At 38.6% G+C, this 24,593-nt stretch overlaps 1 protein-coding gene across 1 annotated transcript in view; it reads left to right on the forward strand.

Moving 5' to 3' along the window:
• The window catches only part of LOC113079849 (voltage-dependent calcium channel gamma-3 subunit-like), a 29,763-nt gene extending 14,959 nt beyond the window's left edge, over positions 1-14,804 (forward strand). The window contains exons 2-4 of the mRNA XM_026252073.1: positions 2,735-2,818; positions 9,565-9,705; positions 10,493-14,804. Coding sequence (XP_026107858.1) covers positions 2,735-2,818; positions 9,565-9,705; positions 10,493-10,986 — 719 coding nt within the window. The 3' untranslated portion in view covers positions 10,987-14,804. The remainder of the gene's footprint in view (positions 1-2,734; positions 2,819-9,564; positions 9,706-10,492) is intronic.
• The last annotated feature ends 9,789 nt before the right edge of the window (positions 14,805-24,593 follow it).

Raw genomic sequence — 24,593 nt, forward strand, 5'->3', positions numbered from 1 at the left:
AACACACAGTCATTCTGCAGGTTTGTGTTATGTAAATGGAGACAAACAGCCAAGCTCTAAATCTGAGTGATTGTTGGTAAAAGCAGCTGCTGGGTCTTATGATGCTTTTAGCGCCGCTGTAATCCAACGCAGCTCATTGGAGGATGGAGAGGCCTGGTTGTACTTCACACTACGCTAGACAGATAAGTGTGCACATGGCCAGTGGACAGGTGATTTATTGAAATACGAGATGAGATGACTGTCTTTCAGTTGACATTCCAATAGGGAGGAGTGCTAGAAACTGGCACTTATGTGTGTAAGTGAGCATCTACTTAATCATATTTTGGGGACAGATTTGTACCCAAAAGAGCTTTCATTTATAAATATTTTATTATTATTATTATTATTACTGTGAAAATTTACCTGGCAGGCTATCTGTTCTGTTAGGGTTACAGAGTGTGTTACAACTAGGTATTTGTATGTGGTATTTATAATTAGCTATACATAAAAACAGCATAAGTCTGTGGAATGTTCTCATTTAGATACCTAGTTAAAAGCGCACATTCAAAATGTAGTTCATTTTAATTTTAAAATTTGGCTTGAAATATGACCTTGCCATTTCCTGATGATTTTTTTAATATTCTTTTTTTCAAATTTACTACTGTTTTTTTTCTCTCTTTTAAGTATGTTTTATACCGTAGATTGTTTTTTCATATATTTAATTATACAAATTTATTATTACAGTTATGTAACATAAAATTGTATTAATGAATTTGTAGAAAAATATATATATAATAATAATAGTAATACATACTAATAGCATTACTGTTAAAATGACTCATTATTGTGATATAAAACCACCTGTGAATGTGGTGCTTTGTTACAGGAGGTGTTCATAAGTGCCAAAAACCCACAATGGTACACTTCGTAATTCTTTATTATTGTACGTTGCAACCTTTAGGTGAAGTCATTGATGCATGGGGTGTTTTATAGCGCTTTTTCGATCTTATCAAAATTCACATTATTTTATATCCGAGGACTCATCACATTAAAGCCCTTCCCACTCAAAGCATAAATACGTCACAGCAGTCACAGTCACCATGACAATAACCGTCCCTCTCTCCGAGTCTTCATCGCCTACTCGTTTTCTGATCTCCCTCCATCTCTGTGTTATGAGCAGGCGTGTGTGTGTGTGTGTTTGAGGGAGTGAATAGAGCTGAATGGCTTTGAGTGGCCAGTCTGTCAGGTCACCTGTAGACAGTGATGGTGGGAGAGGGCTGCGGGCTGAGCCAGAGGGCATTTCTGAAGAAGCCCGAGTGCCCTGATTCACTCTGAATCATTGAAAGCCCTCACCATCCACCACAGAGACCTGTTCTCTCTCTTTCTTAAACAAAATGGCTAAAACATTTCACAGAAACAAACACAGAGCCATGAAAACCATAAGTTTGTCTATGTGGCCTCATTAGGTGCTGTTTGTTCAGTATTCATTCAGAGTTCTTATCCAAAATGTTGGTTGATAAATGTTGGAAATGTCATTCTGTCCTCTGTCTTCTTTTGTAATTGTATTGTAAGATTCTATCTATCTATCTATCTATCTATCTATCTATCTATCTATCTATCTATCTATCTATCTACAGTAGGTGGCCAGCCTTTCTGGGGCTTACCGCTGCGTGTACCGCCGCGGCAGTACCGCGGTGGTAACTGTAATTCAGTTGCATGTTAAAATAATTCGCGAAACTACCGCCAGGTGGCGCAAAGGGACGGATTGCGAAATGAATGTAATTGTAAAATGAGATAAAAGATAACTATCTATCTATCTATCTATCTATATTTGTTTTGTGACGCCATTTAATGTATTTCCAAGTTATTAAGTTTGATTGTATTAATTTATAATATTTCAATGTATTTCATTCTATTTTTCCACAGTGTGTTTCGCTATGATCAAACTGAGCCTGAATGGATCCCAGTCACACATTTGAGAATATAAATGATAAATAAATGATAAAACAGAGGTTTAATGTTTCAATAATATCCGCCAGATGGGTATGATTTGGTCCAAGGAGCATGTCAAAAGAATATAAAAGGTTAAATTATGTAAACTGAGGGGATTTCAGGAAGCACAAAAATATCTGAGCAGAAAATGAGGGGATTCATCTTGTATTACATCCATTTGAACAGTTTTAACAGTACTGTGCATTGATACTCGCTACAGAGAAGCTGATACATGAGTATTGCTTAAAATGGAAACAGTCTAAACACAAACCGAGCATTTGAGCTATGTACTCCTTTAATGCAGCGGAGAATATGACAGGATGTGTCAGAATGGTTTCCCCCTACATAGGACGCATGTATTTGGTACGATAAACCTCTTCATTAGCCGGTCACATGTTACACCCGAGGGCAGAAGCGTTATTTTTGTTCATTTGTCATCTTGAGCGCACAGCCGAGTGAACAGGGGTTGTCAGTGAATGCACAAGACGGCATGCATACGTGCACATACGCACACACATATACACATAGCAAGCAGCTTACTAGTACTGTGCTCACTGACCTGATAAATGCATAAGAAAATACTGCAAAATAAACACACCAAGACATGTTTACCTTTGTATTACACATAAAATGGACTTCTGTAGTGTGTGTGTGTGTGTGTGTGTGTTTGTAATTGTATGCGCTCCATCACATGCATGCAAAAAAAATCGACTAATGGTATTTGACTCTCTCTCTCCTCTCTCTCTGTTCTTCATGGCTGCAGGAACATTTCGAGGTGTCTGTAAGAAGATTGACCACTTTCCAGAGGATGCAGATTATGAGCAGGATGCAGCAGAGTATTTACTACGTAAGTCTGTCAAACAACACACATCAGGGGCGTTTTCTCTGAGGAGGCAAGGTACCTATTTTAAATAAATTGGATGAGAAAATAATCAAATATAGAGAAGGCAAAACAAATATTTCAAAATGTGAGCTGAAATATAGTGTTAATCACTCAATTTTATGCAAAAGCTCCATCTAAGAGTGATACCAGCAGATAAAGGGGGAGGAAGTGTCTCTTTTTGCTTCTTTTGGTTCTCATTAAGGGTGCTTTCACATCTCTAGTTCAGTTCATTTGGTCCGAACCAAGGGCAAATAATTATACATTGTAGCATTTTTCAGCTTTTGGTTCCTTTTCACACCACACTGATTGCTTTGGTCCGAAACAGTTGAAACGAACCAAAATGCAGTCACATGACAACATCCACATCACTGATTGGCCATGATGTATTTCCTAAACTGCTTTTCGATTGGTCAGAATTTACGTGCGGGAAAATTCCAACATAAGAGGAAAAGCCAGACACAACACAACTATGGAGAGACAACTGTGCGGGCTGGTTTTGTCCCTGGCCATAATCTATAACATTGTTTGTATACACCACAATATGCAATATATATTTCTATAACAAAGCGCGGATGCGGCTTGAAAACAACGTTCTAATGCACTGCAAACGGCGAGCGGGCATCGCTCGTAACTTCAAACGGAGGCGTGCATTAATTCTTCTTAACTCTCTCTGACATGCTCATGGTCATCAGACCAAATTTCTATGAATCTCCACACCTCCCCACTACTCCAAGTTTGTCCACAAGCCACTATGCTAAAGTGCAAACTGTCAACAAACACTTCCTCATCCCATAATGCACAGCGCAGCTGATTACGGCAGCTGGTTTAGTCCAAAAATTATCAGTACTTTTTGCAGTTGGGTCTGTTCGAGGTCGGATCACATTCTCACCAAAAACGAATCGCTCCAGAGTTCGTTTGAAAGCGTACCGAGACCACCTCTTCAAGCAGGTCTCGGTACGCTTGTATGGTCCACCTTTGGTGCGCACCCTAGTGTGATTGCTGCTTTCACACCTGCCCAAACGAACCGCACCAAAGGGGGAAACGAACTCTGGTACGATTCAACCGAACTAAATGAGGCAGGTGTGAAAGCACCCTAAGTTCCTACAAGGTAAGGCCAGGGGGATGGTAAAATTGGCTGGTTATTTTGTCAATGCAAAAATACCCACCTAGTGTGTCCCACAAATTGGTCCAAATTGGTCTCAACAAACACTCGGACAACATTCAAAAATATGCTTTCCACAAAAATATTAAGCAGCACAACTGTACAACTCTGTACAAGTCCCCCACACTCACAGTCACAGATACACACACACACACACACACATCTCAAATCTTTCACAATCACCCAGACTGATGATATGCATAGAGAAGGGTCATATTGGTCAGATGGATTTTTCTCGTTTAGCCCTGCTTGGTTTCTTCAGTTTCTGCAATGACCTCCACACTTTTTACCATCTTATAGATTAGGTGCAGCGTGTCTTGAAATTGCTTGGTGACTGAAGCTGAACAAAGTAGATGCACGCATTCAAGCATGTCATGGTTTATGCTTAGTGATAAATCATGCTTACCCACAAGTCTTTACACTGTCATAGCTGTTTGGTTGTACTATTTAAGTGACATCTTTTTTAACTGGTTCCCCTGTGTAAATTCGTACATATTCTTGGAAAATGTTTGTTCTTACATTTGGGTTTTTGCTTGTGTGTCAAATACATTATTTACCGGATTCCTGTGATTATGACTCAGTCACATGTAAAAAGGGGTACTTCACCAAAAAAATTTTTGTTATTATTTACTCAACCTCATGTTGTTTTAAACCTGTACGTTGTTATTTGTCCTGTGGTGCACAGAAGTAGAACATCTTTAGGAATCATTTTGCATGAATGAACATCACTGAAAAAACTTCTGTGATGGTGTGGCTGTTTTTTTAAACTTTGTATTTGTTTTAATTTCATGATTTCTATTCATCCCCTGCCATTCGCCCACCCTCATTAATTTATTTTCCCTCTGTTCAATTAAAACTGTGAGGAAAAAAGGCAAAAATGAAGGAAGTAGCAATGATTTCTCAGTGATGTGCATTTATCAAAAAGCAACCAAATCAATCATGTGTAGCCTAATTTAAATAAATATGTGTGGAGAAGGAATGCTCACAATACTGCTAATGACCCATAAATACACCCTGGCCATCAGTAATTAGACATTTTACAGTAATAGGCATTCAGAGGTACAATTATTAATTATAATGTTATTCGCATAACAATTATTAATAATGTTTTTTTTTAATTATATATATACACTTTTGGTGAATATTCAAGTCAAGTGTGGGCAAAAGCTAACCATACCGGAAAATACTAGGAGTTTCTGATATGTAAAATAAATAAATGTAAGGCAGTGACTTAGTTCTCTTTTTCCATGGGATATTGAGATGTAGGCTTTCACTCAATAAAGGCACAGTTCATCCCAAAATGAAAATGTTGTCATTAATCACTCACCCTCATGTCGAGCCAAACCTGTAAGACCATTGTTCATCTTCAGAACACAAATTAAGATATTTTTGATGAAATCCAAGAGCCTTCTCACCCTCCATAGACAGCAACACAACTGGTACATTCAAGGCACAGAAAGGTAGTGAGAAAACTTTCTGTCCCTCCGTTGACAGCAAGGAAACTACCATGTTCAAGGCACAGAAATGTAGTGGGGACTATTTTGTGGTACTCTCATGGATGGCAGCAGAGACTGACTGCAAGAGAATTATTATTATTTTTTTTTTCTAAAAAAGCATTCTCGTAGCTTCATAAAATTAAGGTTGAACCACTGATGTCACATGGACTATTTTAACAGTGTTCTCACTACCTTTCTGTGCCTTGAATGTACCAGTTGTTTTGCTGTATATGGAGGGTGAGAAGGCTCTTGGATTTCATCAAAAATATCTAAAACTGTCTTCTGAAAATGGTCTTTAAAGGTTTGGAACGACACGAGGGTGAGTAATTAATAACAGAATTCTCATTTTTGGGTGAACTAATCCTTTAAATTAACCAAACCCAAATTAGTTGAAGTGAACCAAAAAGTGACTAATCTAACCTTATTGTTTTTGGTGTTCAAAGAGGATGCAATGGAACCATGAAAGGACCCAAAATGAGCGGTACTCACACCACCTCCTGAGGTTTGTTTTGGGGTCTGAGATCATTTGGGGTGTTTGAGTTATGTGATTTTAGTTAAAAATCAAAAATCGTCAAAAAGAAAAATATACACAGATGTATCTTGCATTTAGAAAATAGATAGGAATTTATATTTTTATACACATTGTTTTCTCAGTTGGTGGCTATGCGCTGTTGTTGAATGCAAAGGTGTATACAGTGAAAATTGTTAAAAAAAAATACAAAGCATATGGGTTTGGAATGACAGAATGACACTTTTTATTTTTGGAAGAAATATCCCATTTACAAAGATTCCACACACTTTAGCTTTATGGAGAGACTGATGTGAGATCTTACTGCATGTGAACAACAAACCTGTTTCTGCCAATAACTATTTACACTAGACAACTCAGACTAAAGTTTCACAGGGGGCAAGTCTAACATGATCGGTGTCGGCATGTCGACTGTTTGTGCATTCTAGAAGCCACAGACACAGACATCCACCCAGAATTCAAGGGAAAGAAAGTCCTCTGTTTTACAGCTTCATTTGCTGCCCTGTTCATAGTGCTATTGGCATGTCGTTCAGAACAATGCAATGAAATACATTTAGGAGCACTACAAAATATACATTTCTGAGCAAAAATAAAAAAGCTGATTTTGAAGCTAAATGCATTTGAAAAGCTTTTCCCTTCTCTGTTTTGTTCTCTGCCTTTGATTCACTCGATCTTTATCTGCCTCTCTCGTGGCGTACTTTAGTTGCCCTTGAGATGGCTGTTTTTTCCCTATGAGCATTGTTCTAATTTCTCTGTTATTCGTTTGAAGCAGAGGGTTGTGTCCTCTGGCCTAACATGCTCTGCGTGCAAGTTCAGATGGGCATATCACATTCTGCCCTGCACATCTTTGTGTATAAAAATGCCCACCGCACAGACTCCAGGGGATTCATGAGGTTGATAACCTCGACTTAACCAGAGAGGCCCATCCGTCCAGTTTTCAAACTGAAAAGTCTAAGCCAAGCACAAATAAATGTTTCAGTCATCCCACAGAGGTCTTACCCTATGTAGATCTTACCTGTCAGCGGGACGTTGGACCCATCAAGAACGCAGATGTCATCCTTTTTGTTGCATGCTAATGCTCTGTACAATCCTCCTCAATAAATATCTCCCATTTCTAACTGTAATTAAGCACGGCTCGGCCACTGATCCATTTTTCAAGGATGGCAGGAAAATTGGATGATGGAGGAGTATTTTGTCTTCCCCTGGGCATGAATATATTAATGAGGTGTGCCATGGGAGACTGCTGATCCACTGAGGAGAGAGAAATGAAGGGGAGGGAAGGAGAGTGACATTTGTTAGAGAAAGACAATAAAGCCATAGTGCAGTTTTCTTCCCAAACAACTTACCAACTGATCGTTGACGAATGTGTTGAGCTGCACATCTGCTTAATGATCAAATTATATTTAAAGTCATCAGAGATTTTCATAAATGGTTAAAGCGAAGGTTTTTGCCCGTTACTTTTCAGAATTCATCATTTGAGAATTGGCCATTTAACTGAAATTCCTGTTGGAATGACAAAAAGGGAATTAATGAATTGCAATTCAAAGACATTCAGCACAGTCACACGGTGAGATTTCAGTAGTTCTGCGAGAAAACAAACAATTTTGTCATTCATTTGACTTATTCTGACATTTAGGGCTCGCCACAGCAGATCATCTGCATATTTATTTGTTTTACAGTATATACTTTTCCTATTCAACATAGTTAACATAACTATCAGTGTTTTGTTGTATATATAAACATATCTGTCAGTTTGTAGATGCACTGGGGTAAGGGATAATGTAAACGCTACATTTCAGAAAAAGCTAAACTGACATATTTTCCTATCACATTCACTGGTTTTTCGTCTTGCCCCTCTTGTCCCAAAATATTTATTTCTTAGAGGAAAGGCGCTCAGAAGGGCAAATGCTGCAGTGCTGCGGTATGCATAGCAATAGCGTACTGATAAGGGCAGTCAACTAGGCTATTGACATTGATCCTGACACTCTCAGATGCCCCTCCTTTAGCTTTTATCCTATTTCTGAAGAGGCTGATCAGGCTTGATCTGAGGCAGAGTGAAGGAGCAAGGAGTTCAGCCAGTCGGAGAAGCCCCGTGTGTGCTGCGTTTTCTGATCCAGAACTGTCCGCAAATAATTGGAAGGAAGTACGAAGCATTTCGGACAGATGCTGTCTGTTGCAGTGCTCAAATCTGTGAAGACGTAACTAAACACAGCGCTTCAAGGAGACATTCTTTCTGCAGAGCACCATCAGATGGCTCGCTCGGGATGAAGTGTCCAGTTCTGGAGTATTAGACCAAATACCTCTCACGAGAGAGTCTGATTTACACCATAAATCCAAAAAACACCATTGTATCAGTAAATCTAAAAGGCATCATCATCTATTCACCAACATGGCATCTTTTTTCCTGTGGAACATAAAAGGAGTATAATGTCTTGGTTGATTTTGTTTTCGACACAGCAAAGTATGGCATATATATTTATGCATATAATTAAAGTAAATAGACTATCACAGAGTGTCATATTACAAATATTCGTACATAATGACCATTTTAGGCATGACACTGTGGAGCAGACTCTACACTTTTATTCAAAAGTTTGGGGTCACTAAGAATTAAATTGACCAAAAGTGACAATGAGGATGTAAAAAAAAAATACCAATAAATTTTTTTACAATTATATCCTTAATGAACTTTCTATTCTTTAAAAGATCCTGAAAAAAGTGTCAACAAATATATTAAGCAGCACAACTTTTTCAACTGATGATAAGAAAGTTTCTTCAGCAGCAAATCAGCATATCAGAATGATTTCTGAAGGATCATGTGACACTGAAGATGATGCTGAAAATACAGCTAATGATTTCTGAAGGATCATGTGACACTGAAGATGATGCTGAAAATACAGCTAATGATTTCTGAAGGATCATGTGACACTGAAGATGATGCTGAAAGTACAGCTTTACCGTTGCAGGAATAAAATGACAATTTACAATATACTCAAACAGTTAATTTAAATTGTAACAATATTTTACAATTTTTCTGTTTTGCTGAATTTTTGATCAAATAAATGTTGTTGAGCAAGAAAGAAACATTATTACTGTAAGGAGGTATTTCTACCCAGTTTTTGTTGGTCTCTAGGATCATATAGTGAGTTTTACTTGAATAAAATAAGTGAATTAAGATGTTACCACTTACAGAGATTCACAACTACATAAAGTATTTTTTCTTTTGATTTTTTTTTTTTTTTTTGTAAGGATAATATTTGGCATATGTGTGTGTTGTGCACTGATAAACAGTAGTTGGTGGACAGGTGTTTGCATCGTAGATGCAGTATATGGTTTATTTTAGTACAGTTTGCATCCAACTAGCACCCAATGCCCTGTTTTCTAAATAATCAATATAAGCATAAATGGACCTTTGAATACGATCTGTCATTCACATTCAAATATTTTCTCTTTATATGGCGAGTTTCCCTCTGTACTATTTATAGTAACACTAATGTGGTTGGGTTTCTTGTATCTCCCTCAGGAGCAGTGAGAGCGTCCAGCATCTTCCCCATCATGAGCGTTGGGCTTCTGTTCATGGGAGGTTTGTGTGTGGCTGCCAGTGAGTTTTACAGGAGCAGACACAATGTCATCCTCAGTGCTGGAATCTTCTTTGTCTCTGCTGGTAAGAGATTAAACCTTCTGCATCAGCGCAAGCATGCTCAGCCTGTTTTTTTAGCTTTAGCATATTTCCATCTTTCCGAACCTCAGTCAGTTGTCCGAACCAGGGTTTCCCCACAAGACAGAATATATTTGGGTTCAGAATACAGCATGTCTAGAATGGATTAGTTCACAGAAAGGTTAGGATGTCGTCCTCCCCGTAGACTCCGCAGATCTGTGTTGACTTGCCAGATTAACTCTGGTTATTGACAAAGGAAATGGATGGGCCGGCTCGAGCAGTGTAAACAAACAGCAGGCCAGCATATTGACCCACTGCTGCAGTTCTGGCCTGGGAAAGGGTGACAGACGGGGGATCCTCAAACAGAACTGCATGTTGGTCAAATATTTAGAGAAGACCCCATTAGGGCCTCATGAGCACACAAATGAGCCCAACTCCCTCCGTTACAATTGAATTATGATGAATCAGTCCTCATGATTGCAGCGAACGCGCTGCCAATGACAGAGCATTGCTTTGTACACAACAAAGTCCTTGGAATCGCCTCGTCCTATTGGTTATAATCTAAATATTTGACAGCAACCTGCTAATTATTTACCCTTAAATATAATTGCGATGATAAAAAGCAAATTAAAATGTTTCAATTGTTCTTTTTATCTGTGTTCCACATGGCTGATAAGTGATGCATTCTTGTGTAATGATACGGAATGATGAGCCACAGCTGCGTGCTGAGCCATAACTTTCTCTCTCTCTTTTTTCTCTCTTGCCCTCTCCTCTGCTGTTACTCCTCACGCAGGCCTAAGTAACATCATCGGCATTATCGTGTACATATCCGCCAATTCGGGCGACCCTGGCCAGAGCGATTCGAAGAAGAGTTACTCATACGGCTGGTCCTTCTACTTCGGTGCACTGTCCTTCATAATGGCCGAGATGGTGGGCGTGCTCGCCGTGCACATGTTCATTGAGAAACACCGGAAGCAGCGCGCCAAGTCCCGCACCGAGCTGATCAAGAAGTCGGCCTTCAGTCGCATCCCCAGCTACCGCTACCGATTCCGCCGGCGCTCCAGCTGCCGCTCCAGCGAGCCTGCCTCACGTGACGCTTCGCCCATGGGCAAGAGCGGGTACACGGGCCCCGCTGCAGCAGACATCTCCATGTACACCCTGTCCAGGGATCCCTCCAAGGCGGCAATGGGTGCCTTGCTGAACTCCGAGAGGGAGTTTTTGCAGGCTCACAACTCCAACGCTAAGGACTTCAAAGATGCGGCCAACAGGAGGACCACTCCAGTCTGAAAGAGTTTAAGCACAGAGGAAGTGCCACGGCCAAGCGGTTACAACCACAGACTTGAGCTGGACCCCAGCAGGAAGAAGAATTCACTCGAGGCCTGCAGGGCTATAACCCTCTTTCTATAACATTATATATAAATATACAGTCATGGCAAGTTTTGGTAGCAACATCAATTTTGTGTTTTGCAAAGGTGTTCATTCACATTGTTTCTAGATTATTGTGTAGAGCAATTTTAAATTATTACTTAAAGCTTCAATGGCCAAAAAATGTACTCTTCATAAGAATAAAAAATGTATTTAACTCTTTTTTGATCCTGACACCAAATGATCAGCTAACATTAATTGACTAATCATATCAGCAGCACATGTGAAAGTGTGAGTGAGTACTAGTCAGGTGAAATCACTATCATACTAATAATATTGTAAGAGCAGACTGATTGCTATAAAAGGAGGGAAGAAGCGCTTCCAATCATTGTGTTCTTGTTAACAATGGTTACCTCCAAAGAAATGTGTGCAGCCTTCATCACTGTGGATCACAATGGCCTCACATTCAAGGAAATTGCTACAAAGAATATTACACCTAAAAGAACCATTTCCTGGATCATCTAGAACTTCAAGAAGAGAGGTTCGACTTAAGTGAAGACGTACCAGTGTCCAGCAAGCGCCAGGACTGTCTACTCATGAGAATTGTGTCACCAGCAGTGAAGAGCTTGCTCAGGAACGGCAGCAGGTCGGTGTGAGAGCATCTACATGCACAGTGAGGCCAAGACTTTTGGACAAAGGGCAGCAAGGAAGCCACATCTCTCCAAGAAAAACTTGAAGGACAGACTCAAATTCTGCAGGAAGTACAAGGATTAGACAGCAGAAGACTGGTGCAAAGTTATTTTCTCTGATGAAGCTTCCTTCCAACTTTTATGAAAAATCTGGAAAATCAATTGTTTGGAGATGAAAAGGTGAACGCTACCAGGAGACCTCTGACGTGCCAACAGTGAACCATCCTGAGACCATCAAAATGTGGGGCTGCTTTCAACCAAGGGAGTGGGCTCTCTCATTAACATGTCCAAAAACACTGCCAAGAATGGTATCAAAACCTTTTTCCAACGATCCATGAGTAGTTTGGTGATCCGTGAATTTTCCAGCATGACGGAGCACCATGTCACAAAGCAAGAGTGATAAAGAAGTGGCTAGAATATGATTACATAGAAATTTTGGATCCATGGCCAGGCAACTCCCCTGATCTCAATCCCATAGAGAACCTGTGGTCAGTCCTCAAAAGGCAAGGGACAAGCAGAAGCCCACAAATTGTGATCAACTCCGAGAACTAATACGGCAAGAATGGATCTCCATCAGTGAGGATTTGGCCCAGAAGCTAATATGAGGCATGCCAGAGCGAACTGCAGAGGTTATGAAAAGCAAGGGTCAACACTGACTGTAAATATTGACTCATATTGTTTTTGCCAATAAAAGCATTAAAAAACTTTATGCTTATTGTTTTTCAGTATAGCATAGAAACATGTGGAAAGATAATCTACAAATACTGAAGCAGCAAACTTTGCAAAACACAAAATGTATGTCACTGCCAAAACTTTTGGCCATGACTGTAGATGGTAATTATTAGATCATTGGTGCTTCCTTTTAATCCTTTAATTTTCAGTCACTGTTTCTGTCGTTTCACCTGACACACACACCCCTCCCCCTAAGGGCTACTTGAGTAGAATGCTAGTCCTCTCCTCAATGTTATTTGTTCTGCGACTGCAGTTCCTGAAGTGGTAGCCCAGCGAAACTGTGAAGCCCTCTGAGGGGGAGGATTGTAACGCTTCTGACTGATGAACCGAAAGGCTGTCCCGATACTCGCCTTATGCACAACTCAGTAGCCCATAGCTGGTGAGTGCTGCCTCACACTCACAAGATTGTATACATTGTTGGTTTTTCTTCTGGGTCGGAAATTGAGCCCACATCTAGCGCCACTGTCTCATGCTGATCACCCCACTCATCCCACCTCCACGCTGCCCTCAAGCTACTTGGCCAGGCTCTGCATGCCATCCACACAGTTCTGTTATTTATTTTTAATGTTTACTCCCATTATTTCCATTGCAAAACCCCCTGCATAAACTTTTATAACAGGGTTAAAATGCTTGTTTATTAAATATGATCTTTTAGCCAACCAAAGTTTTTTGGTATTACATTGTTTTCATTGAGATCCTAATGATTTACAATTTTATGTGATTTACAATGAGATATCCTTGATAAGAGGTTTACTGGAGGCCCTTTTGCTTATTAATATGGATATTGTGGTCATTATTATAAAGTAGAAGTTTTGTTTTTTTTATCTGTTAGCGAAAGAAAAGCAGTCGGCTGCCAAATGTAGATTTCTTAATCGTCTATAGTTAAAATGTTTTTGGAGAAAATATTGTTCGTACATTTACCGAAAGCTGTGCATCAAGAGTTTATAAAAATCCGAATGTTATGAAATCAAAAGGAACTGCCCTGAGCACTTGGACCATTCACACATCATGAATAGTCAAGCCTCAAAATGGGCTGATGGGATTTTCAGGTTCAAGTCTATACACAATAACAAAACAACAAACAACCCTATGCTTATAACCATGCATACAACACCTCTTTGAAAATATATATTGCTCATTCTATCTCCATTAATGCTACATCACTGCTATACTGAACTATACTTAACTACAAAATATAAATGTATACTGTTATTTAGTTGCTTAGTTAATGTTATCAATATCATACTGATGAATATAAACTCCAAGGGCTTTTGGTTTTCATATAAAAAGCATACAAGGGCTTTAAAGAAGTTCAGCCAACAGAGAAAACAACAGATCTGCCCTTAAAAATAGTTACATTGAAAAAAGAAAAGAAAAATTCTTTACCATGTATGCAAAACACATCCAGATGTAATGATATAATGTATACAGTAAGTTTTCCTTCGCATCTGTCGCAATTATTAATCCCTTTGTCAGTTAGGTAGAAACGGAAGTAGATCCTGAAACATCTATAATAGTGTAGTTTTTCCAGAAATTCATCTCATTTCAGAACATCCAAGAGTACAGAACATGTACTTTAGCCTCCAGATTCATGCAAGCCAGTCATTCATCTCCAGTTTTATTTCATTCAGCTTAGCGAAGTCATGCTAGCAATCTGCCGCCTCACTGGGAATATTACTGTAAATGTTGCCTTTCGTTCGGATCCACTTTATGTTGTGAAATTGTGACGTTCTGGGTCTAGAACTAAGTGTTTCATATTTGAAGGAGTCCACTGGAGTGCATTGGGCACAGTTGAACAGTTTAACCCTTCAAGTCTCTCTCAGAGCACCTAGTGCCTGTCTCTTCTGCCTACTCCGAAGCGCCCGTCGCCGGGTCTCTCACTTTCGCTTGCTTGCTCCTTCATCTCCATCACAGCCTCGCATCAGCTCCTCTTACCAGGACTGTTATTGCTCAGCCAATCACATCCATAGAGTCTTAGGCCCTTTGGCCTGCATCATTGTGTATGTGACCTCTCAACGAAAACAGCAGTCTCAGCTTGAAACATGCTGTAGAAAAAAAGCACACCTTTTAAATACTGTAGTTTACATCAATAAAGATAATAGTCAAAGAGATATTTAAAGATTTAGAAAAATAAAGTCAGTTTTAAGAATGCCAACAATTCACTCTTTGTCTTCTTCACAAAATGTGTGCAAACTGACCTTCAAATTTTATATAATGAGGAAACAGGAGCATTGATGTATCATAACAACAGTATTTTTTGGTTCAGAATCAGGGATGGAAGAATATTAAAGTCAACATGAAATCAAAATTGACCCAATTTACATCCAAATCTTAAATTAATAAAAGCAAACTGTTTGATTTTCCTTTTCACCTGATATAAGCTTGTCCCCAGACTAAATATAATATTACTATGACACTACAATTGCTATGCTAAACTATGTTAAAGAATATTTTTATTAAAAATGTAAATTTTTAGAATACCTTATGTTGCATAAAAAAATCAGTTGTGAATGTATATCTTAATTAGAAGACGTTCCTAGTTCGCTTTGAATTGGACATAAAGGAAAAATGACTTATGGTTCAGTGAGGCAGCGAGTTAAAGACTGATTTGTGGATCTTTTTGACCGACTCTTTCAAAAGAGCCACTTTATAAGAGTCATTTGCTCATGAATCAAACATGGCTTGTGCTGTGAATGAAACTCTGATGTTGTCTCTGAAGTCGCCTTTTCACTATCTCTAAAAACTGACAAACAGAAATAATGTTCCAATCACAAACATATGCAAAATCTTTGCAAAATTTTGGATCTGATTGCAACTTTCAGTGTACTGAAATATTTGAACTTTTGCAGCTATACTATAAGCAGCTGCACAACAAATGTTATATTTTAATCAAAACTTGAGTGTGAAATAATTACATTTTCAAAGTTCTGTCCAAACTGCCTCTCAGAGGGAATTATTTTTTATTTTTTTATTTTTTTTGGGTTGCATTTAAAACTATTTTAGTCCAATGTTTGGAGTCTTGAGGAATCATTTCATGTTGACTTTATGAAGGCACATCCATTCTGTGTGTTTGCAAAACAATGGCAACCTGCGTCATGTTGTTCAACTGTTATCTATCTATTTTGACTGAGAGGTCATGTGTGCCAGCTGAAAATGTCCTGTCTTCATACATCAGAAGATAAATCCTCCAACACGAAAACTGGAAAAGCACTTAAAACTACTTTTGTTTTTACAAAAAAAGCCAATCATCATCAGAGACTGCGGTAAAAAATCTTCAAGAGTCGCCGGGTAACATTTAAGTGAGTCGCATGCACACGAGGCACAGGTAAGACATTCATCTAGCTCAAGTGCTTCTGACAGGAGGAATGAGTGAAAGCTATCTGGGCAGTTCATCAAGCCCTCCTAGAAGGGCAGGGAATTTAGTATGCCAGAGAGAGCACAGCTTACCAGCAGCTTGTGCTATAAAATCAATAGGAGCCCTGTCTGTGGCGCATGAGCTCCAGGCTGCACCTCTTCATCTTCAATAGGGCAGCGCTGCTTGATTTAGGCCAGTTTGAGTGAGAGCCGAGCCGTCAGACTGAAGGTTTAGAGTCAGAAGAGCACATTGGACCTCCAGACAGGTGAATAGCTGCACATCCGCAAAGAAAATCATCCCACGGCACCAAATAAAAACACAGAAGAACTCAGGTGTGTGGCTGGCTGAATACGAATGTGCAGGTGGGCTTTTTTGTCACTGACATTACCTGAGGCAAGTCTCTCAAGAGGCTGTTTTGGTGGATAGGGAGGAATAAGGATCATGAGTAACCCTGAGGTTGGTCCCTCGCAGGGGTGAGCGAGGGCATCCATGCAGGCGGTACTGAGTGAGTGTCTTTTGGAAATCAGGGAGATCTGAGTCATAGACACAAAACAGGACAGGTTGATCGTGCGAAGATTACCAACAAAAGCATTGCTATTCCTCATGGGTGCCCACCAGCTCACTCCCACCTAGTAGCCAGATAACTATCACACAAAGGTCATGTTTTTCAGGCAGTGCCTCGCTCTTCACCTGTTTGCCCCTTTTGAGCCCTTTAACCTGACACCATCTACATGCTTATGCAACCCTCAACCACAATGGAAAAACGTGCCTGTGGCGACATTTCGGCAAAATGATATTAGAGTTGTAGAAAAGCCATACATGTGCAGCTAATTATGTCATGAAAAGGAACAATGCATTAGTTTACAAATCATGATCTGTTGTAACTTGTTTTGAGGTCATGCATACTATCCCACATGAAAAAATACTATAGGCCTAGTAATGTATAGCAAATTATTATGCCTACTAATTTATAGTAAATACTATGTTTTTGAACCATACTATGGAAAAGTGTATTATACTGTATATATTATAGTATTTACAACATTTTGTTAATGAATGCTACAGCATACTGTAGTATTAACTATAGTGAACTGATAAACTGTAATAAATAATGAAGTATAGCCTACTTTAGTTTTTACTGCATAATATACCCTTTACTATAAAAAATGACTGTGATTTTAACTGTAAAAAAAACTGTGAAAATGCTACAGTACAAACCTGTTAAATGGTTAACGGTAATTTCCTGTGAAATTTACAGGGAAAAAAGTAAACTGACGTTCCCAGAATTCTCTGCGTTGCATTTCAAATTTTGTTTGAATTTGATGTTTTGATGTCTTTGAGATAACTATGTTTCTTCTTATTTATTTATTTTATTATCTGTTATGTTTATTAGGGTTTAATGTTATACAAAATGTTGTTAAATTAATGTTTATTTCATATTTCAGTTTAATGAGTCTCACCATGATGGCGTTTAGTGCTTGTGTAAATGACACTGTACACCTTCTATGAATCGTATTATTAAAAAGCTGCTTGTGATGGTCTTTGTTTCATCACGTGACTTCACCACAACAAATTAAGTACTTTACTATAGTAAAGTTCAATGCACTATAGTCTTTACTATAAATTACTAGGTATTTTTCATGTGGGAATATGCGAGGAAACACGTCTGCCACTGATGTTCATATCAGCTGGTAACTGCAGTGAATTCTGTACAGGTTTTAGGGGTTTGACAAAAAATTGATGCCTGAGATGAGCCTAGGTTGATGACTGAAGAAAAGAAAAGGCGTGGAAACTTTGAGAAACACCATAATTTCATGTTGTCTGAAAAAGCGACTGTTTTGCTCGCTGAGCATGCTTGTTAAGCAGCGGCAAGACTGATGGATGAAAATTAAAACAAGAGGATTTATGAAAACCTCATTTCTGCACTGAAAAGGATGAAGGGAATTTTGGATGTGTGCTTTCTAAACAGGCTTTGATGATTCACTGGGTGAGTTATCTACAGGAGCAAGTGCAGGCTGCAGATTGGCTCCTCTCAGCCTGAGTCTGGAGATAGTCAGCCATCCTCACCATAACAATGTTTTAATCTCTGCCTGTCAATTCCATTTCCTCCATCTTAACTCTCCCTAACTCTACAGGCGATGTTTCTGCTCAAGTCTGACGTTTTCATAAGTGAACCATTACAGGCTACAGGCTACAGATAACAGTACATAGCTGCTATAGAAGAGTAATGCAGTGATAATCTCATCAAGCACTTATCTAAATATATAATCTATATAAATACAATTTTATAAACCTGAGTAGCCACCCAATATGGTTTTATTTATTTTATGGCTTCGTATTCTAAATTATAATTGAAATTGTAATTCTGTTTCATTCTGTCCAAAATGTTAATAATGTTAATAATCTCACTCATACATTTATTATCAGTGAATCAGTGCTCATTTAACACAAACACACAATTCAGTTTGCTGTGTCAAAATATTAAGCAGTAGATAGATTGTTAAAAAAAAAAAAACGTGTATATGATGACCTATGATGTCTTCCAAACATGTGTGCGTTGGCCAATGCTATTTGGTTGACATGTTGTATTTAATGCATGTCCAAATACTGTTTAGGGCCTCTTTGCATATACCATTTAATTTTTTTCACACCCACGCACACCAAAAACATCTCTCACAGAAATTCCAATAAGTCCCACTTAAGCAATCAGAACATTTAGGGTGTCTGCCCATAATTCAGCTATTTTTGGAGTCTTTATTATACAACAAATTAGAGGCTCTTCTATCACAGACCAGAGACAACGCAAGCCCCATCCAGCAAGATTCCAATCTGAGCTGCTGTGTCAACATTTTTAAAATAACCTCTTCTAGTGATAAAACACGCCTTATCTCTCCAATCTGCCCTAATATATTAACGTTCAGCGCTCAAATCCTCCCAGACTATTTCACACAGGCCCAGACAGGAGCGGGAGGATCAGATTTAGCGTGACCTTCTCAATCACATCTTCAGCTTCCTCCTGTAAGACAGGCCAGGGCCCACAGACAGAGACCAGTGAACTCCCTCGTTGTGACAGCAGTCAATCTATGTGTGATGCGGTCTTTACAGGAAATGGGGAAATGGCTTAGGAATGTTTTTTTTTGCACTGCAAACCCATTATTTCAGATTGAACTCATCATGGCTGTTGACTAAAGCTTTGACTCTTTGGTGACTTTACCGTGTCTCTTCATTTCGCCTGATTTTCGCGTTCACTGGGTGTGCTGAACATCCTCCTCTCTCGTCTCCTTTTTGTTGAGTAACACTGCAGTTCCACGTCTTATTTTCTCATTTCTAGACTTTTATTTATTTATTCATTTTCTTCAGCGACAGCAATGCGGGGAACAGCTGAACACGACTTAATTTAAATAGGCTTCCTCTAGTACGAAAGCAACATTCAGAGCAGCTATTCATAACTACCAGGATAATTTTATTCACACTCGGCTTGAATTGCTACGGAGAGAGATAAGGGGGCTGAGGAAATGGCAGAGTCAATTGGTGTAAACAGATAATGACTGAGCCACTGGCTCGAGAGCCGCTTACCGTATAGACATAGGAGCGATGTAGCGCGTGCTCTGACAGCACACTTACAGGGGTAATAAAAAAATAACAGACAAGATGCGGCACTCAGATTAATCACCCACATGTTCTCAACAATTGCGTCGTCAAATTTATTGTGCAAAGAGACAAGAACTCACTCGTGTTTGAAGCCTAATGGCGAAGTGTGTGCTTTCGCAAACACTCAGCAAAGAACAAAGACATGTAGGACACACAATCACAAGGCATTTAAGGAAAACAAAGCTAATTGCTGAGAGCTGGGTGAAGCATTGAGAAAAGCGTATACATATTTATAAATGTTACAGAAGCTCTCGCTGGGTGGTCAATTTGAAATGCATGATTCTCCTTGTGAATGACTAATTTGCCCAATTAGTTTAGGCCTAATTCCATTCTTTCTCACTAGTGCACACTGTAACGTTTAGATCTAATTATTGACACCGTTTTGTGGGCATGCAACAATCATACAATCAGATCTCCATTTCTTAATTGTCTCATTAGAAATGTAAAACGTTTTAAAGGATTGTGTTGGACAGCAGTCTTTTTGATTTCAAGTTTGGGGCCCACTGAATGTATTCAGAAACATCTTGAGAGACGTTTCTCTCAGTACAGAGTTCTATGAAAGCTTTCGCTCTCTACAGTTCCTAGCACAAGTGCTCGATGTTTAGCAGCAGTTAATTCTGAGTGTAAGTGTTTAATCAGGGTGAAATTGTTCTTCCTCGTAATGGTCCCTGCTAGAGATAAAAGTGATTGAGCGTAAAGACCTCCTTAAGCATGTGTTCATGGTTTAAGGCAGAATAAAAAAGATTGGGAGTGAGTTACCAGTAAGGACAAACTGAACTAATTTTGTTAGTGTAGTTCACCTATTGTATTTTGTGTGGCAGGTATAAAGTACTAAAATAACTCCCATACGAAAGGTCAAAGACCTTGAATCTACTTATGTTTCACCAAAGTCCATTAGTGTCCATCAGGGTCTTCAGCCTTTTTGAACCAAAGGTCCCTTGGTGCATATAAAATTAGATATTTTATATTTTAATAGGGTGACTGTACAGCCTTCTGTACAGTCCTATGCGGAATATCCAAATTGCTTAAAATGTCTGAGTTTTGGCCTTGTTTTTCAACTAGCGTGCTCACTACAGTCCTTGTACATTAAATGTATGTATTACTCCATTGACCATTCTCTGTAGATCCCAGCACAAGTGGTCAATTATGTACAATACCTGCAAGCTACTAAGTAAACTACTTTCTAGGCATTACCTTCAGCAAGCATGAAAACAATAGCTAATCAAAGTCCAAACCCAGAGATTTTAGGCAATTTAGAAATAAAAAAAAAGAGAAAGTGTGGTCACCCTAGCTTTAAGCCTGGCCTGTGTGTATATTTACCATATAGATTTTATAGATATTATAGATATATTTAGACCACATATAGTCTTCACATAAAATGCAACATTGTGCAGTATGCAATCATGTATGTAAAGATAAAGTTAAACTGTTGTAAAACTAAAAATTAGAAGTAAAACGAAAACGTGTTTGTATATACACTGAACTTATGAAGCTTTACTCTAAGTTTCTGAATACATATTTTCATTTTACAAAATATCTACAGCTCACTTAATTGCCTTTAAACGTTACTCCTATCATGTCAGTTAATGTAAGTTGACTGAAACCTTTGAAACTGCTACACAGAATAATTAATTCTACAGATGTCATCTAAAATTCTAATTAGATGAGCAGATCACTCAGGTACATAAACTGCATGACCCCAAAACTTCATAATATTTCCAAGTCAGTGAGAACTGGAGAGGTTGACATAGCATCTGGATGAGGGAAAACAAGGTGGGGTTTGCATCTGTCTCCACCCAGCAGTCTCAAGCAAGCTGTCACCATACCATGACAGATGATAGAGACACCTGGGCTTGTTACCCCGCTGCGTGCACAAGGCTTATATACCTCCGAGGTTATACAGAGTGTGTGAGTGGATTGCTAAGTTGAGAACAACTGCATAGACGTGTGAGGAGGACACGGACGCATACATTATGGTTGTCTGACTCTTTCAGCCTCGAAAAGACACACACACTTACTCATTCTACTCCCCACTGCAATCAGTGATCCCATTTAACAAGGCTTATTGGGCTGCATAATACAAGTGAAGGTCTCTATCACTGAAAAAAAATATTAGCCTAACATCTGGCTGACTCTTTCCCAAATGCCAGAGGACAACCCATTCACTTTGATATCCAAATTAGCATCTTTTCAGGCCCTTTTTAAGTTCCTTGAACCAAGTGAAATGCTGTCAAACTGCTCACTTCCAAACTGAATATTCAACCAGCGTCAGAGAAAATCAGAGCCATCGCAAACAATACAAAACTCCCCAGAACCACAGGGAGGTTACCCAGAAGACTTGGATCCCCAAAGACTAAAAACAAACTGAGAACACAATTTGATGGCAATTATTTCACACAGAATGTGTAAATAAAAATGAAAGATGCTGCGCAGCAGGATGGAAAGAACATAGTGTCTCGAAACTTTTCATTTGAAATTGTATCTTCAAAACGCATCACACTTGAGAAAAGACACCAAAGGCCTGTGCCCACACTTGTAGTCTTGTAAACTTGAGACCTTTTTATCACTTTATTAGAAGCATCAATTACCAAATCGCTGTTACATAGGGACTACTTAATATACATTTTACTTTATTTTAAATCTCCAAGTATTTATATCTCCCTATAAGGCTGTGCTTACACTTGTAGTTCTGTTTTCTAGCTTCCTTGGTCCAGACCAAACCAAACCCCCCCAAAAAATAATAAGAAAGAAAGAAAATGTACAACAAATGGCTAAATAAAGATATGACCACCAAACAATAAATATATAAAACAAAAGGCATGAGGATATGTTCACATCTAGACTTGACATCTTTTACAATGTGTATTTTGGGAACTTACCAAACATCCAAAGCTGCTATGTGCTGGGTTAAATATGTTTGTTGTACATGTATATCTGCTGTAGGTAGACAGCAGTAACCAATGGGGACCATTGCTCTTATGATGATAAGAACCATATCTTGTGATATCACAACCTGTTTTTGTTTTTTTTCGATATCTTTGGTCCATGTTGTGTTCATATATTAGTCGAACCTCACTAGAGCGTGTTTGAAAAATGGACAGAGACCCCCTGAAAAACAAAGGGTCATGGTACGCTTGTTTGGTGCACGCTAAGACTCAGATGGCAGCATTCACACTCAAATAAACCACACAAATAGTCAATTCTAATCAAAGCAATCCTGCCAACCCCTTAAGTGTGTCCCATCAGGCAATCAAAAGAACAATCCAAAACGAGAAACACACCCCAAGGTTTAAGGTGATTTTTTTTCTTTATTAAGTTGAACTTATTTTACCTTGAGTGGTGAGATGCTGCAAAAGATGTGATAAAAGAGAGTGCCATCAGTCTAGCATGAGTTTACATAGTGAACAATTAAAACAGCTCAGTGGGATGCGTTCTGTGTGAACTGGTTGTTAATTATCCATTCATTTTCAGTCAAAACCGCCACATGGAACAGGTCACGGAACAGGGATAGGATTCTGGACTTTAAGAACTAATGGAGATAAACAGACCAAGACTGAGGCATCATATGTTTGCCACACAAACTAAATCAAGTCTTTAACAGTCTTTATCATGGTGAGTTAGACACAGTAATTTATTTTTCTAGATAAAATGCATCTGTCTTATGAAGACGACCATCTTATCCAAGGGCTGTTAATGAAATCTCAAGAGCCAAGATGACAAGATCTGGGCTCCAAATATGCCAATGAACATGGGCCAAAACAATTATTAACTTTCCACAATGCCAACAGCAGATTTTCTCCTATAAGCATTGGATTACCCTTACTCAATAGTTTTTACCAGGGACTGGCTTGCCTTTTAAAGGAGAAAAGGTACTCTATGGTGGCCAAATGATTACAGTAAATCAGATCATAGCAAAGTATTGCCCCCATTACTTGTTGAAAATGCTGCCGTTTTCTGTTTTCTCAGCAACATTTTCTGACCCTGGAGCAGGCCAAAACAGGACAGACCCTCCATCACTCCCATCCACATTTGTCCCGCTCCTCTCACGGGCTTCTCAAGGCCCCCAAGGACTGTGACACTGACAACACATGATTCACCGTATGGGTTAAATGTCAGCTGCCAACACACATAGCACAACCGCAATGAATCAGAGCTATACTTTCATCCCACTCAAGCTATGAAGGGCTTGAAGGTATCTCCGCTCTCATTGGGCTGCGTATGAATATATATGAGACCCCTCATCTTGTCAAGTTTGTCACAGATATATTTATCAAAGTGTGATAAAGTGAAGGAATGCATATTATGTCCGGGAGTTATCCCGCACCCCCACCTTCAGACTATATGAGTCTGTGTGATAAAATGCTCAAGTTTTCCGGAATCAGCTATTGATTCTGCTGTTTATTTCTGCCCGTCTGATTGCTAACAAGATCACACCAGTGTCTGTGTTTCTATTAAATACATTAAATACATCTGCTCGGTAAAGGAGAGTAGTAACAATATAAATAATATGTTTCTATATACTGAAGTGTTACGTAGCAAGCTGTAAACCATATAAGAATGAGTTACTGAATTCATTTATTTTATGAAATTATTGTGTTTCATGGACACTATCATTCGAAAGTATGGGGTTGGTAAGACATTTCGGATATTTCTGAAAGAAGTTTTTCCAAGGTTAAAAAAAGATTTAAAGTATAGTAAAAACAGTAATATTGTGAGATATTATTACAGTTTGAAGTTACTGTTTCCTTTTTTAATATATATAATATAATTTATTCCTGTGATGGCAAAGCTGTATTTTCAGCTGCCTCCAATCTTCAGTGTTACGTAATCCTTCAGATGTTTAATTTGCTGATTTGCTGAAAAAAGGTATTTTGGTGATTATATATATAAGAGAAATTAAAAAAAAATCTTAATTTTTTAATATATATATATATATATATATATATATATATATATATATATATAATTTACATGAAAATAATTATCGGTTTATTGCAGGAATTTATCGGTGCATGTCAAGACACTTTTTTTTATTTCTTTACTTTCTGTATAATGCTAGCTTTGCTTCTACTCCCAAATCTTCATGTTGGGAATAATTTTGG

The sequence above is a fragment of the Carassius auratus genome, unplaced genomic scaffold (genome assembly GCF_003368295.1).
Source record: "Carassius auratus strain Wakin unplaced genomic scaffold, ASM336829v1 scaf_tig00029486, whole genome shotgun sequence".
NCBI lineage: Eukaryota > Metazoa > Chordata > Actinopteri > Cypriniformes > Cyprinidae > Carassius > Carassius auratus.